We start from the raw sequence: 13519 nt of genomic DNA on the forward strand, positions 1-13519 counted from the left end.
TTTTGACGGGGGATTTCCGGGAGGCTTATTGGGTCTTCCCTTCCCCTTTTGTATCATCAGGACAACCCTGTGAGGTAGGTTAAGCTGAGAGAGAGAGCAACTGGCCTAAGGCTATGCCGTGAGCTTCATTGGAACCCAGAGCTTACTGCTTCTAGCTTGAGGAAGCCATTACACTACTCTGGGAAGCGTATTTTTGACACAACAGATTTGCCATCGGGTCTCCAAGAAACCAACTCGCGTATCATTCTCCTCCCATACCAATATCACTTCACTGTACAGGGGCAAAAGTGTACAAGATATATCATTCTGTTTGTGAAGAATGTGCATATCTGTTTGTACCTAGGCACACAATACCATGGGAAGCCACTGCTGGAGCAAAATGGATACATACCTTTATCACACTGTTATATTACCAGTTGCATCAAGCCAACTTTTCCCATCAGTCTTGGACAATTCCCCACTGTATCACAGCCCCGTCCTACATGGCTTTTGTCCATGCAGGTTCCCTGGATGCCCAGCAGAGTCTTTTGGGTGGCTCTTTCACCCATCAAAAGACTGTCTGGATCCAATTTGCATGCATGCATACATACTTTTATATACAACCGCATCAGTGTATGCAGGATGCGTGCATAAGCCTTGTGTACATGATTTCCCATGCCTAGAGCTGTTATCCATGTTGTCGTGCCTCAAGTGGCTTCAAGAGTTTGACTCCTGACAGTTTCCCTGTCACTCAATGCCCTGGGATTATTGCCTCATTTTGAAGTCAACAGGAATGGGGGCGGGGGGATTAAGCTACCACTTATCTGTGTATGCCAAATATTTAGCACCAATACACATTTAAAATGGATAATTGTATGAGCCATAAAAAAGAAGGAGAAAAGCTACCAATCCCCCCCCCTTAATCCAGCCCAGCAAAAAAACTGGTCACAGGCCACCTCAACAACCTTTCGTGTTGCACACGAGGAGATTCTAGATTTCGGTGGGTTTTAATTGTGGTGAGATTTGCTGCAATGCCAGAGGAAGTCAGGTACCACGACTGCTAAAAGTAGATTCCCTAGGGAACAATTTATGGGAACCAATCTGGTAGCAGGCGTTGTTTGGAAATGACGGACCACTTGAGTTGCCAGGGGTCTGCAAGGCTAAATGACTCCTTCAGGTTGCTTGTGGTTACTCTCCCTGTCACCACAATCGAATTAGCGCTGTCCTAAGAGTTGCATCACTGGTAATAATGTCTAGTTAGCTGCATGCATGAACGTCAAAATATGTCATTTTAACGGGGGAGAGGTTCAAGAATCTGTAGATTTATTCATATTATTTTATTTACTTCATGTATACCCTGCCTTCCTCCTCGATGTGGACCCAAAGCAGATTACATTGTTCCCATTCCTTCCGTTGTATACCATCACGAGTTTTCTCGTATGCAAGGGGGAAATACGTCATTCATGTGTCATACGGAAAGAAATCAGGTTCTTTGATTGCTTCATTTCTCTTTTTGTGGAATGCCGTTTTTCATTTCTTTTCTTTTTTCATTGTTCATAATGTTTTATGTTCTTTCTCTGTAGTACTGTGTGTCTAAATCTAACTCTTAGCTACATTATGACACCCTTTGGGACACAAATGCATGTTTGGAGCCATTTTTATTACCTGCCCTGAACTCATGTGATACAAATAAATAAGTGAGTTTCAGGGCATCGTGTTATGAGGATAACTGAGGCTGCGCTCCTAAGAACACTTTCCTGGCAGTAAGCCCCATTGGATGAAATGGGACTTACTTCGGAGCAGACCCGCTTCCCGATAGTGCCAGAATACACTTTGGGCACGGTCCAGGACAGTATCTCCCGCATGAATGGCCCCTTAACTAGTTGTACGTAACATTCTAGAGGTGTTTAGTCATAGCTAACTTTGCTGGCTAGTCTTCTGTTTCATTTCAATGTATTTATTTTTATTTATTTATTTATTTTTCAAATTTATAACCCGCCCTCCCCAATAGGCTCAGGGCGGCTTACAGAGGCAAGGCAGAACCTTGCCATAATAAAAACATCAAACGCATAATAATACAAAACATCTAATACATCTTAAAATATCCTCAGTTAAAACATAGTACTCGATACTTCCAACAGTCCCAAGATAGCAAATCGTAGGTCCAAAAATTCCGAGTGGTACCACGGCTAAGTCCCACGGCTAGGGCTTCTTCAATATCCAGATGTTTCAGATGTTTCCTCAGGGCAGTGTATCTGAGGAAGCGTGCGTGCACACGAAACCTAATACCTTGAATAAAACTTTGTTGGTCTTAAAGGTGCCACTGGACTCAAACTTTGTTCTTTAGAAATGTGCTGTCATGGATATTTAGACTGAATTGTAAAATTCGTATGTTTCAAAATATTTCAACAACCCTGTAACAAGCCAATCTCAGTTTGTTAGAGATAAACAATATGGTGGTTATTGGTGGTAGTAATTTACAGCCAATTTTTTAAATTGAACAGTATATTTTTGGGGGGGAAATCATTAAATTGAACAGTATATTTTTGGGGGGGAAATCATCACAATGGGATACCTTGCATTCCAGCACACTTTTCATGTGAATTATTCTATATGCATTGTTCCACGGGGGCGGGGGGGGGGGGGACATTATTATCCTTAATTTTAAGTTTATTTAGCCAATATTGTGTGGCAGACACTGGAAAATCAAGGTGAGCTTGGGGAATAATAGAATAAAACTGGTACTGCTTCAGTGAAAATGGATGGCTAGTTTTGTTTGCTGGCTACTTTCACTTCTTTGCAAAATTAATTTGGTAGCCTTCCAAGGTTGGTATAATGAGAACATTTAGCAATGTTGATAAATCCTGTATTGTCCGTCTGAAATGGTTCAAGAGGTGATGTGGACAGGAGTTTGTTTCGCACCCTTGGCTCAAGAGATCCATCTGGATTGATCCTAGGCTGATTGGGTGGGCTTTGGATACTTTGAAGTATCATAGTCTACAAACCCAGACCTGGATAGCCCAGGCTAGCCTGATCTCATCAGATCTTGGAAGCTAAGCAGGGTCGATCCTGGCTAGTATTTGGATGGGAGACCTCCAAGGAATACCAGGATCGGGATGTGGGGACAGGCAATGGCAAGCCACCTCTGAATGTCTCTTTTCTTGCAAGCCCTATGGGCTTGCCAGAAGTCAGCTGTGATTTGATGGCAAACCCCCCCTACAAAGTTTAGATCCTGTTTTTCTGTGCAGATAGAAAAGAGTTGATCTCCCTGCTCTCAAACTCCAGATGTGCCAATGGATTCTTTAGCATTGCATCATGTCTTTTATGTGCTCACTGGCTTTGGTAGTGAAATAGTCATGTTTGACTGATTTATGTAATTTCTTCTACGATTGTGCTCAGTTGTGCTCCTTGGTGTTCATATTGAACAGAGTTCCCAACTGAGTGTATAACTAAATTATTATTTTTTTAAAACTTAGTTTTTCATTCTTAAGTGAATGGAAACCATGTTTTGGAAGTCTGCATATATCTACTTCCAGATGTAGGAACATGGTCTGTAGTTATACACTGTTAGAAATGCATTCTGCTCATGCTCAGATATAGTCTTCTTTTTTTATTCTTGTTTTTATTCCTGGCACTAGAAACTGTCTCCAGTGAGGCACTTTTGTTATAAAACAACTGCATGGTCTTAGAACAGAATATATATTAATGCTGATCAGTCTAGCCTTGAACCCAGAAGTTTCCATATCTTCTCATTTTGCAGAATACTTTCCACACCTACTTATTTCTGCTGAGGGACCTGTAGTCATCTGCCCTTTGTATTGCAAAGGATTCGGGGCGGTGGGGAGACTTCTGTGTTGCATGGGTAGTACATATGAGACTGTAGTCCGTCCTCTTTGGCTTTACCGTGGTCAGGAGACATCTGAGAGTGTGTCCAACACCCTCCTTGTTTTGTTGTTCCATATTGCAAAACAAGATCAATAATGGTGGACAAGCTGTTCTTTAAGGAACCTCACCACAGTCATTACAGATTGTCTCATTGCAGAGCTCCTGATCTGTTTCAAGGAACACCAGGGGTCTTTGGAACACACTTGGGGGGAAAACCCCAGTTGTGTTAACCCATGCAGTTTGTTTTGCCCAGAATTGCAGCTCTCAGACGTGCTAGACTCTTCAGTAAGGGATGAAGCACGTTAGTAAACATGAGTAACTGAACTTAAGTCAGGCGACTGAGCGCTTACATGGGTGTGTTGCTTAGAACGGTTCCAAGCACTGAATATGAAATATTGGGGAATTACGGTATTTTAGAAATACATCTTTTGATAACAAAAGGGTTTAAACCATTCCCTAGGGAATGAGATCATCCTATGAAGCCAGGTTCACTTCATTACAATGTCCCAACATCCTTTAGCTAGACCTTGAAGTCCGCAAGGCAACAAAACAGGAACTCCACCCAAGCTTTTTGAATTGCAGAGCAGAGCTGCTTGCTTGTGACCATCTGCCCATTCTTCCTGTTATGACAGAGCTTGTGAGGTTCTGTACGATGTGCAAAAGGCAAAGTTTTTGTCCTTCACAATTTACCCCTTACTACCCCAGGGTAGTCCAACATAGAACTCCCCTTTGCTCTCATCTTTGAATCCTGTAATTGGGAAGCTATAAATAATGCTAAATACAAACTGTTATTGCTAGGTTAGGTAGCTATTACCAGCTCTTATATGATTTACGCTGCTTAAGACAACTTGGAAACCAGTATATTTATGTAACCACCAGGGGTCATTTCGTAGAAAAAGAGCTAGGGGGACTCATTAGCATAACTCATTAGCATATGCCACACCCCCTGACATCACCGGAAGTGTGTCCTCCCCACAGCCGGCGGCGACCTCCAGCGGGCACCAGCAGGGAGCTCCAGGCCCCGCCCTCCCGCACCTCACCCGGGGGGATGGTGTCCCCCCGCGTCCCCCCCCCCAAATGACCCCTGGTAACCACCTATGAAATCTTTCTCATTGTTTCTTGGGAACCTGTTTGTTGTACTTATGCTTGTTAATGTAATCCAATAAAATATTTTGGTTAAAAAAAAATGCTAGTTGGTTAAGTGTGACTTACTATGATGGCATTATAACTGAGCACCACTTGCCCTTTTGGCATGTCCAGTTATTGATCTTTGTTGTTTTGCAGGCTTGCCCATTTCACTGGATCCTCCATCCCTTAGTATCCAAAAAGCTGTCCTTACTGTAGCTGCAAATGAGACACTACAAATTACATGCAGGTATGTTGGGCGGGCGGTGAATGATGACTATTTTGTACATAGCCCATCTTTCCTAAACACACTTTCTTCTTCCACTCTGTGACTTCTTGTGCTTTCAGGGGGCATAACTAGTGGTGAAATACAGTGAAGCCTTGAATGATTGCAAAGTGCCCTAAGCATTCCAAAAGTCACCTGGTCAGGGGTTTGAAGTAAATTTTTGAGAAATATTAAAAGAAAAGAAAGAAGGGCAATATTATCTAGGCCCTTGTGAAACACAGTATATTAGTGCTAGGGTTGCCAGGCCCCCCACCGGTGGAGGTGGGGTCTCCCGCCACCAGGCCCTGCCCCCCCAGCCACTGATCAGCTGGTTAGCAGGGGGACTTCCCAAACCAGGAAGTCCTCAATCTCAGCTGCACTCATGAAGGGAGGGGGAAGAGGTTTTCAGGCTAATTCACGAGACAAATAGCAGAAATATTTCTAAAAAAGTCACTTCAGCCTCCCAGGACACTCAGTGGGGGGACTCAAAATAGCTGCTTTATTGCAAAAGAATTTCAGAAACAGACTAGGATGGGAGATTCTGCATTACAAGTTATCAGGACCATGGAACCTCCAGGGCTTAACAGAGAAATTGGTTTCTTATGTCACTACACCTGCTAATGTTATTCAGTTCTCGCTAGAGATGTGAAGGCCCGGGAAAAAAACGGAAAAATTCAGAAATTAAAACGTTCCCCCCCCCTGTTTTTTTCCTGAAGCCTTTTTGTTTTTTTCCGAAAAATTGGAAAAATTGAAAAAAGAAAAAAATTGATTATGGAACGTTTTATTTTAACATGATGAATAAAATATTTTAAAACAAGGTGTTCAAATATTTTCCAAATCATTTCTAAACTATATATATATATGGTATCAGATTGATCTAATTTCTGTGCACTGAGGACAAGCAAGTCCTAGGTTACAAACTGAACCCTCCAATGCAAGAACAAGATGCATTTCTTTCTTTAGGAGGTGCGATTGTCAGAAGAAAATAAAAAAGTTTCAGTTTTGTTTTTGCATGTGGGTGGGTATTCTGTTTGAAATAATTGTTTGGATACACTATATTTTTGATATGCTAGTTGTGATAATTTCATGCCAAGTAAAAATGTCCATAGTCATATTTTATGTTCCTAAAGTAACAAAATGACTTTCAATCTAGAAAAGACAAAAGAAATGCTAATGTAGCATTGTGCTGTATGCTAATCTGCTGCTATTCTCAGGTCTTACCATATGCCTTAACCCTATTTTAGCAATATGTGCTGTTATTCACAGGTCTTATCAATTGCCTTAATCCAAATTTAGCTCTAATTGGCCCTTCCTGGCAACATCCTCCTCACGCCCTACCTATATGTAATGGTTGGTGACTCTGTTTCAATGTATCTGAAGAAGTGTGCGTGCACATGGAACCTTATACCCAGAATCAAACTTTGTGGTCTCAAAGGTGCCACTGGACTCTAACGTTATTCAGCTGCTTCCAACCAACATGGCTACTCACCTGAATCTGTCAACGTGTCATTAAGATTCAGAAAAAAAGTACATCATGGCTGGTTCATAAATAGTGCAGTCCTGTGCAGAGTTATCCTAGTCTAAACCCATTGAAACAGTGGGCTTAGATTGGAGTTGGTCTGCATAGAATTAACTGTTAACGACGGGCTGCTGTCTCTGTTAGGGGTCCACAGTCTTATTGACCCTGTGAGCCCTTGGAATTTTAAGAACAGGTGATGTCCACACCACAAGATGGCTGTATGAGAGGTGCAAAATACTGGGAGCTTCCAAGCCAAGTATCTTCCTTTTATGGAGACAGCTCTTTCCCAAATGGATGCTCCCTGAGCACCCAAAGATCTCCTGGGCTGTTTTGAAGCACTTGTTCCAGTCAGGGAAGTCAGGATTGGTGCTTTGCTTGGGGCTGAAGTAAGTGGGCGCCTGGAATCATCTCAGCAAGCACCACTGTGCCCGTAGGCACCACATTGGGAGTTGCTGGTGAATTTAGAAGCATCGTGCCGAAGTGACTTTAGGTGACTCATTCACATGTGCAGGTGACCGCTTAGTACTGCGTTCTTCATACAATTCACACAACTGTGTGAACCAGTCCTTGTGGGAGTAACTTTGCAGTATGCTTTTGTCTCCTCGAACCCTTTTTGATTTTCTTTCTCTAGTGGCGAAAGAGCTTTGGAGTGGCATTGGCCTAACAACCAGAGTACTTCGGAAAACCGTCTAGCGGTGACTGACTGCACTGACAGTATCTACTGTAAGACGCTCACACTTACAGAAGTAATAAGCAATGATACGGGGACCTATGAGTGCTTTTACCAAGACAACCACACAAGGTCAAGTATTTACGTTTACGTGCAAGGTAAGTGCTTGCCTTATGGTATGACTGTGTATATGGTATGTTATGGACATCTTCCTATTTAATGTGTTGGGAAACTGGAGGTTAAGGCTTAAATGTTATTCTAGTTTACCTAGAAGCAAGCTCCGTGAAATGCAGTAGGATTTAGGTTTAGGCTTGCATGACTGCAATCCTGGGTATCTTTTCTTGAGAGCAAACCCTGTTGAGGTCAATGGAATTTGTTTCTGAGTGAAGAGGCATAAGACTGGGCTGAAAGACAGTTCTCTAGGGTGCCCACTTAAAGCCATTGGTTCTCTTCTGTGAGAAAAGAAGTGTCTTTGCTTACAGAGGCATTCTGTGTTCCTCAGTCTTCTGAAATTTCTTTTCTAATGGGTGTGTTGGACTTTGCACATCAGTGTAATGGCTTAATTCTTTGGTACTCAGCACCATCAATCAATATGGTAAACTGGATAAAATATTATGGGGGGAGGATCAGAGCAGGCACAGATTCAAAATCCCTGTTCAATCTGCTGGCGAAATTAATTCCATTCATATTGCAAGTTGGGTATGGGGTTAATTCCCACAATTTGCTGGTGCAAATGTAAATTCAATGTAGAAGACTGCATGTATCCTGCAGTATGTGATAAGCTTCTGGCAGTTCACTTCCTAGGGTTGCCACCTCTGGGTTGATAAATTCCTGGAAATTTGGGGGTGGAGCCAGGGAAGGGTGGGGTTTGGGGAGGGACTTCGGTGGGGTATAATGCCATAGAGGTCGGCCTCTAAAGCAGCCATTTCCACCGGGGAGCTGAGCTCTGTCATCTGGAGATCATCTGCAATTCTGTGAGATCTCCAGGTCCCACCTGGAGGCTGGTAACCCTAACTACACAGGGGTCTCAGCAACCTAGAGGAAAAAAATCCTGCCCCTTTAATAGAGGCTTAAGTTGTGGATGACGCATTTCATGGCATGGAGGTAAATATCCTTGCCTGGTACAAATTTTCCATTTAAGCCTTTATTAACGGGGCAGGATATTTTTTTCCTCCAGGCTGTTGGCAGCCCTATCTGTTCGCAAGGCAAGACTGATGCTTCTGTATTTGTCCGAAGTTGCCTTGTACCTGCTGTACACCCATTTCTTCTACAGAATATCCAGGTAGGGAAATTGTGTGAAGCATCCCTCAGTAATGGCTGTGCAGAACTGGGTTATCATTGTCAGAATGTACACTTGGGCAGGTGGTATAAACACAGGTGATATTAAATCACATCTCCATTTAATTTTGCACATATATCAGGGTATGAATGTTTGCTTTAGAGAAAAGGACAAAATTGGTAATGGGATAACAAACAATGGTGTTCGTGTTTGTGTGCAGAGAAAGACTATGAGGAAAATGTAGGTCTATGACATGCTAAAAGAGTATCCTGTCAATAACATCTTGTTTCCCCGCCCCCCATAAGTCCCTCTGACAGTCTCATTTTCTACCAAGGAGTGATCCTTCCATCTGAGTGCCACTTTTACCATAACACCCTACTTACTGACATAAGGTTGAATCCAGACTAATTTTTCCACTAGTGGAAAACACTTCTGTCTGTGGAACAAAGCTTTCCTGCCTCCCCCATTCCCGTTGTAGCTCACTGATATTCATGAACTGCTGCTCTCGGGGGACAGGGAACATTCAGGAATGGCATGAGGGGCAAATTGAGGGGGGGGGTCTTCAGGAGGAAGAAGGAATTGGTGGAAATTATACCTCCGCTTTTGTTAGCAGAAAATTTAGTGTAGATCTAATCCATGTTCACAATCTTGATAGGTTCCATTGTGTAATGAGTACCTATAAGTGATGAACTCTAACCTACCAGAGTGGATTCACTTATTTGTATCACTGTAGAGCATTTTAAAAAGTTTTTGCAATATAACAGTATTTATTAAAAATATTTTAGATTTTACAGATCTGCTAGATCACAGATCTCCATTTGTGACCTCAGTTAGTGACCAGCTTGGAGTTGTATACATAACTGGAAACAAAACTGTGGTAATACCATGTCTTGGGTCTACGTCAGCCCTCAATGTTTCACTCTATACGGTAAGTCAGTGTAACATGTTAACTTCTGCTAGTCATCTCAGCTGTTCCCTCTGTCAAACTGGCATTACATCAAAATGAAAGTGGTATATCTGCAGCACATTTGGTGCTACAGTTTGGTGTAGTGGTTAAGAGTGCAGACTCTAATCTGGGAGAACCGGGTTTGATTTCCCCACTACTCCGCATGCAGCTGCCAGTGTGACCTTGGGTCAGTCACAAATTCTTTCAGAGCTGTGCTCTCATGAGCAGTTCTCAAAAGAGCTCTCTCAGCTCACAGAGTGTCTTTTGTGGGGAGTGAGGAGAGGAAAGGAAGGAGATTGTAAGCCACTCTGAGAATCCTTCAGGTAGTGAAGGGCAGGGTATAAATCCAATCTCTCTCTCATATATATATAATTCTTTGGGCTATGCAACTCTATCCCTTTATTTAGCTTTCTATCACAGTCACTAAAATCTAAAGGGTCTATTAATGGCACCTGGATGTCCTGAGCCTGCGTATCTCTGAATATCTCCTACTGTGGGCAGCAACATTGGAAGGCTTTGCCTTCCATGCCCTGCTTGTAAGCTTTCCAGGGGCTGGCTACTACAGGAATCACAATACTGAATTAGATGGATCATTGGTCTGCTCCAGTTGGTCACAACCAGTGTTCCCTCTAAGCTGAATTAGTGTTTTTTAGCCTCTGGCTCACACATTTTTGTCTCAGCTCAGGAAGGATGGCTCCAGAGCAGACTAATTGATGCAGTAGCCCAATCGCTCACTCACAGCTTTAATACCAGTAGCTCACAAAGGCCCCGGTCACACGTAAGGGTTTGGGTTGGGAGAGGGACAGATCAGGGGCGCAGCAAACAGGCGTGATCGCACCACAACATCTAGGAAGCGGCGCGTACCCGTCCCCGATCCGGCCCTTCAGGCCGAAAACCCGCTGCAAAAAAGAACCACCCCTAGAGATGGACTTACCAGAAAGGCCACGGCAAGCATGGCCATGGGATCGCCGGCGTGTCCTTCTGCCGGCGCATCCGAAGCTCCTGGCAGAAGTGCGCATGCTCACACATGCGCAGTTCGGCAGCCTCCCTCTCTGTTTCGTGGCTTTCTCCCCGGTCTCCCTGGCATCTGATCGTGCTGGGGAGCAAGTGTACGGCGGCTCACGGGATCTGTGTGATCCCGCCGCCGTGTGCCTATTTTGGTGCGGCTTTCAAAAGCTGCACTTTGCCCGCGCATCCCCCCCCCCCTGTGTGGCAGGGACCAAAGTAGAATTTTTCCTCAAAAGACTTTACAGCTTTGAGGGAGCATTGGTCACAACCTAAGTTTTAGCTTCCATTTATTTCATTCAGAGTGTCAAGCACGTCCATGAAATCAGTAGGATTTCTTCCTGGCGTTTTAATCTTTTGTGGGGTAATATATATTTTTTAAAAATAAAATATTGATGGCTTTGTATATTGATTGTATTGTTGGATATGCTGTTTCATGCTTAGGATCTTACTTAGGAGTTGTATTCAAATGAATACAGATGTTGAGATCAGGCCCGTAAGCCTGTAAGTCTAGGGGCCTGACCTACCCCTCTGCTATGTGTACCATAAAAAACACTTAGCCTTCCTGTTCACCGCAGAGGAAGGGGTCCCTGTGAGAAAGGATCACATGCAGGAATGGGAAAAGTGGATGCACAAGGGGCATTTTTAGCCAATATAAGACTTTTAACGGATTATTGTACTGGTATTTATACAGAAGTATCCAGAAAAAATATTTGTTCCTGATGGTAAATCAATCGTATGGGACAGTCAAAAGGGTTTTACTATTCCCAGTAACCTGATTGGCGACGTGGGCATGGTCTTCTGCAAAGCTAAGATCGACGATGAAAGCTATCAGTCCATGCTGTTCATTGTGGTGGTGGTTGGTAAGATATTTGTTATTCTCTGTGGATCTCTTGTGGGTTATATTGATGATATATTGATTCTACTGAGTTGGATCCTATACATTTCTTCCACCAAGTCAGATCCTAAGACTCCCCTTCACTAAGGCTTCCTTCGGCATAGAAAGGCTTCCTGTGATGGAGAAATGTATTTCTCTGTTGGAGGAGGAAGACTTTTTCCACTGCAAAAAGTTAATCTCCATTGGAGGAAGTCTTTCTCTGTTGAAGGACAATTTAGTAGAAGAGAGTCATAGGATCCAGCTTAGCAGAAGTGAGTCATAGGATCCATCCAAGTGTTTTCCATACCTAGGGTTGCCAACTCTAGGTTGGGAAATACCTGGAAATTTGGGGGTGGAGCCTGGGGAGGATGGGGTTTGGGGAGGGGAGAGACCTTGGCAAGGTATAATGCCATACAGTCCACCTTCCAAAGCATTTTCTCAGGGGGAACGGAACTCTTGTCTGAAGACCAGTTGTAATTCTGGGGAATATCCAGCCACCACCTGGAGGTTGGCAACCCTACCTGTAACTGAGGGAAGGCAGTATACAATGAAAATGCATGGGCTACATTGCCTTTAAGAGATTAAAGCATAATCATCACCATACCTTGGACTAGACTTCTAGGCGGTTGGAGAATGTGGATGCCCAGTGAAGGCAGCAAAAACTTCTATCCTTATCTCAGTATTCTGAGAAGTTAATATTTTAAACAAAGAAGAACCCCTACGCTCACATTTTCATGTTCTGTAGTTATTTAGGTATTATTTAGATATGTATACCCCCACTTTTCTCCCCAATGGGGATCCAAAGCATTTAATGAGATCATTGTATCCTCCTCTCAAAAGCTGCTGCTGAAACAGATGTTAGTCTTTAAGGCGCTGTATTGCTACAATCTCCTGCCAACCTAGCAGTTCAAAAGCAGGAAATTGCAAGTAGATAAATAGGTACCACTTCGGTGGGAAGGTAACAGCGTTCCGTGTGCCTTGGTGTTTAGTCATGCCGGTCACATGACCACGGAAACATCTTCGGACAGCGCTGGCTCTTCGGCTTTGAAATGGAGATGAGCACCGCAACCCTAGAGTTGGATTCGACTGGCTTTCGAGCAAGGGAACCTTTACCTTTACCTTTATTGCTACAATAGACTAACACAACTGCCCTTTTAGAATTCTCTTCTTGTGTGCAGCTTGATAACGAAAGTCTTCTGCTTTCAGGGCAATCTATAATTTGTCATTATTTCTGAACCACAAACTCTCTCTTTCCTGCAAACCAGGGTGTCAGACTGATTTAATGCTGATTGGTAGACAGAGGGCTAGCCAGTGTGTGGTTTGGATGTAACTACAAACTATAGTTTGCTTTGCAAGTGGAAGTCTTTCATTATAAAGCTGTTAGAGGGTGCCTGAGGGAGAGGCAGGGTGCACAGAAGACCAAAGATCTGCCCCCCATGGGCTTGATTACAAAACTAGAAACCATGGCTTGTTGTTATGCTTGAGGGATTGTATCATTCATTCTTCTGTGTAGACCATGTAGACTAACATGACTGAGGGAATGCCTTTCTCCATTAAGGAGCTGAAGGCATTGTGAAAACGTCGTATTCCTCCCACGGGGTTGGATCCAGGGGTAATTCCACGGACAGAAGGGATTGCCATCTATGGAATGTGATTTCCCACCCCTCCCACTGCAACCCAAAATGTCTTCCAAAAATTCCTCCTGAGATGACAGTTATGTTGTAGGACCACCACAGGAAGGGGCAATAGGCAAAAATTAATGCTCCTCTTCTGTTCACAGAAATCCTCCTCTGGATCCAACCCACTGTCTCCCTGGGCCGAACTGTTTAAATTAGACAGAGTTTTGCCCATTCCAGTGCAAGGAGTTCCTTCTCCCAGTTTCAGGACATTGCTGAGCTAAGAAATCAGTCCAAATAGACAAACTATTTATAACTTACTGGTAACTGCCAGGAGTATGGACTATGTCAAA

At 43.4% G+C, this 13519-nt stretch overlaps 1 protein-coding gene across 1 annotated transcript in view; it reads left to right on the forward strand.

The window, feature by feature from the left end:
• KDR (kinase insert domain receptor) overlaps positions 1–13519 on the forward strand; it is a 68298-nt gene that overhangs the window by 1267 nt on the left and 53512 nt on the right. Inside the window, exons 2-5 of the mRNA XM_015406116.1 lie at positions 5149–5239; positions 7405–7601; positions 9508–9650; positions 11368–11536. Coding sequence (XP_015261602.1) covers positions 5149–5239; positions 7405–7601; positions 9508–9650; positions 11368–11536 — 600 coding nt within the window. The remainder of the gene's footprint in view (positions 1–5148; positions 5240–7404; positions 7602–9507; positions 9651–11367; positions 11537–13519) is intronic.

This window comes from Gekko japonicus, unplaced genomic scaffold, assembly GCF_001447785.1.
Source record: "Gekko japonicus isolate JY-2015 unplaced genomic scaffold, Gekko_japonicus_V1.1 scaffold896, whole genome shotgun sequence".
Lineage (NCBI taxonomy): Eukaryota > Metazoa > Chordata > Lepidosauria > Squamata > Gekkonidae > Gekko > Gekko japonicus.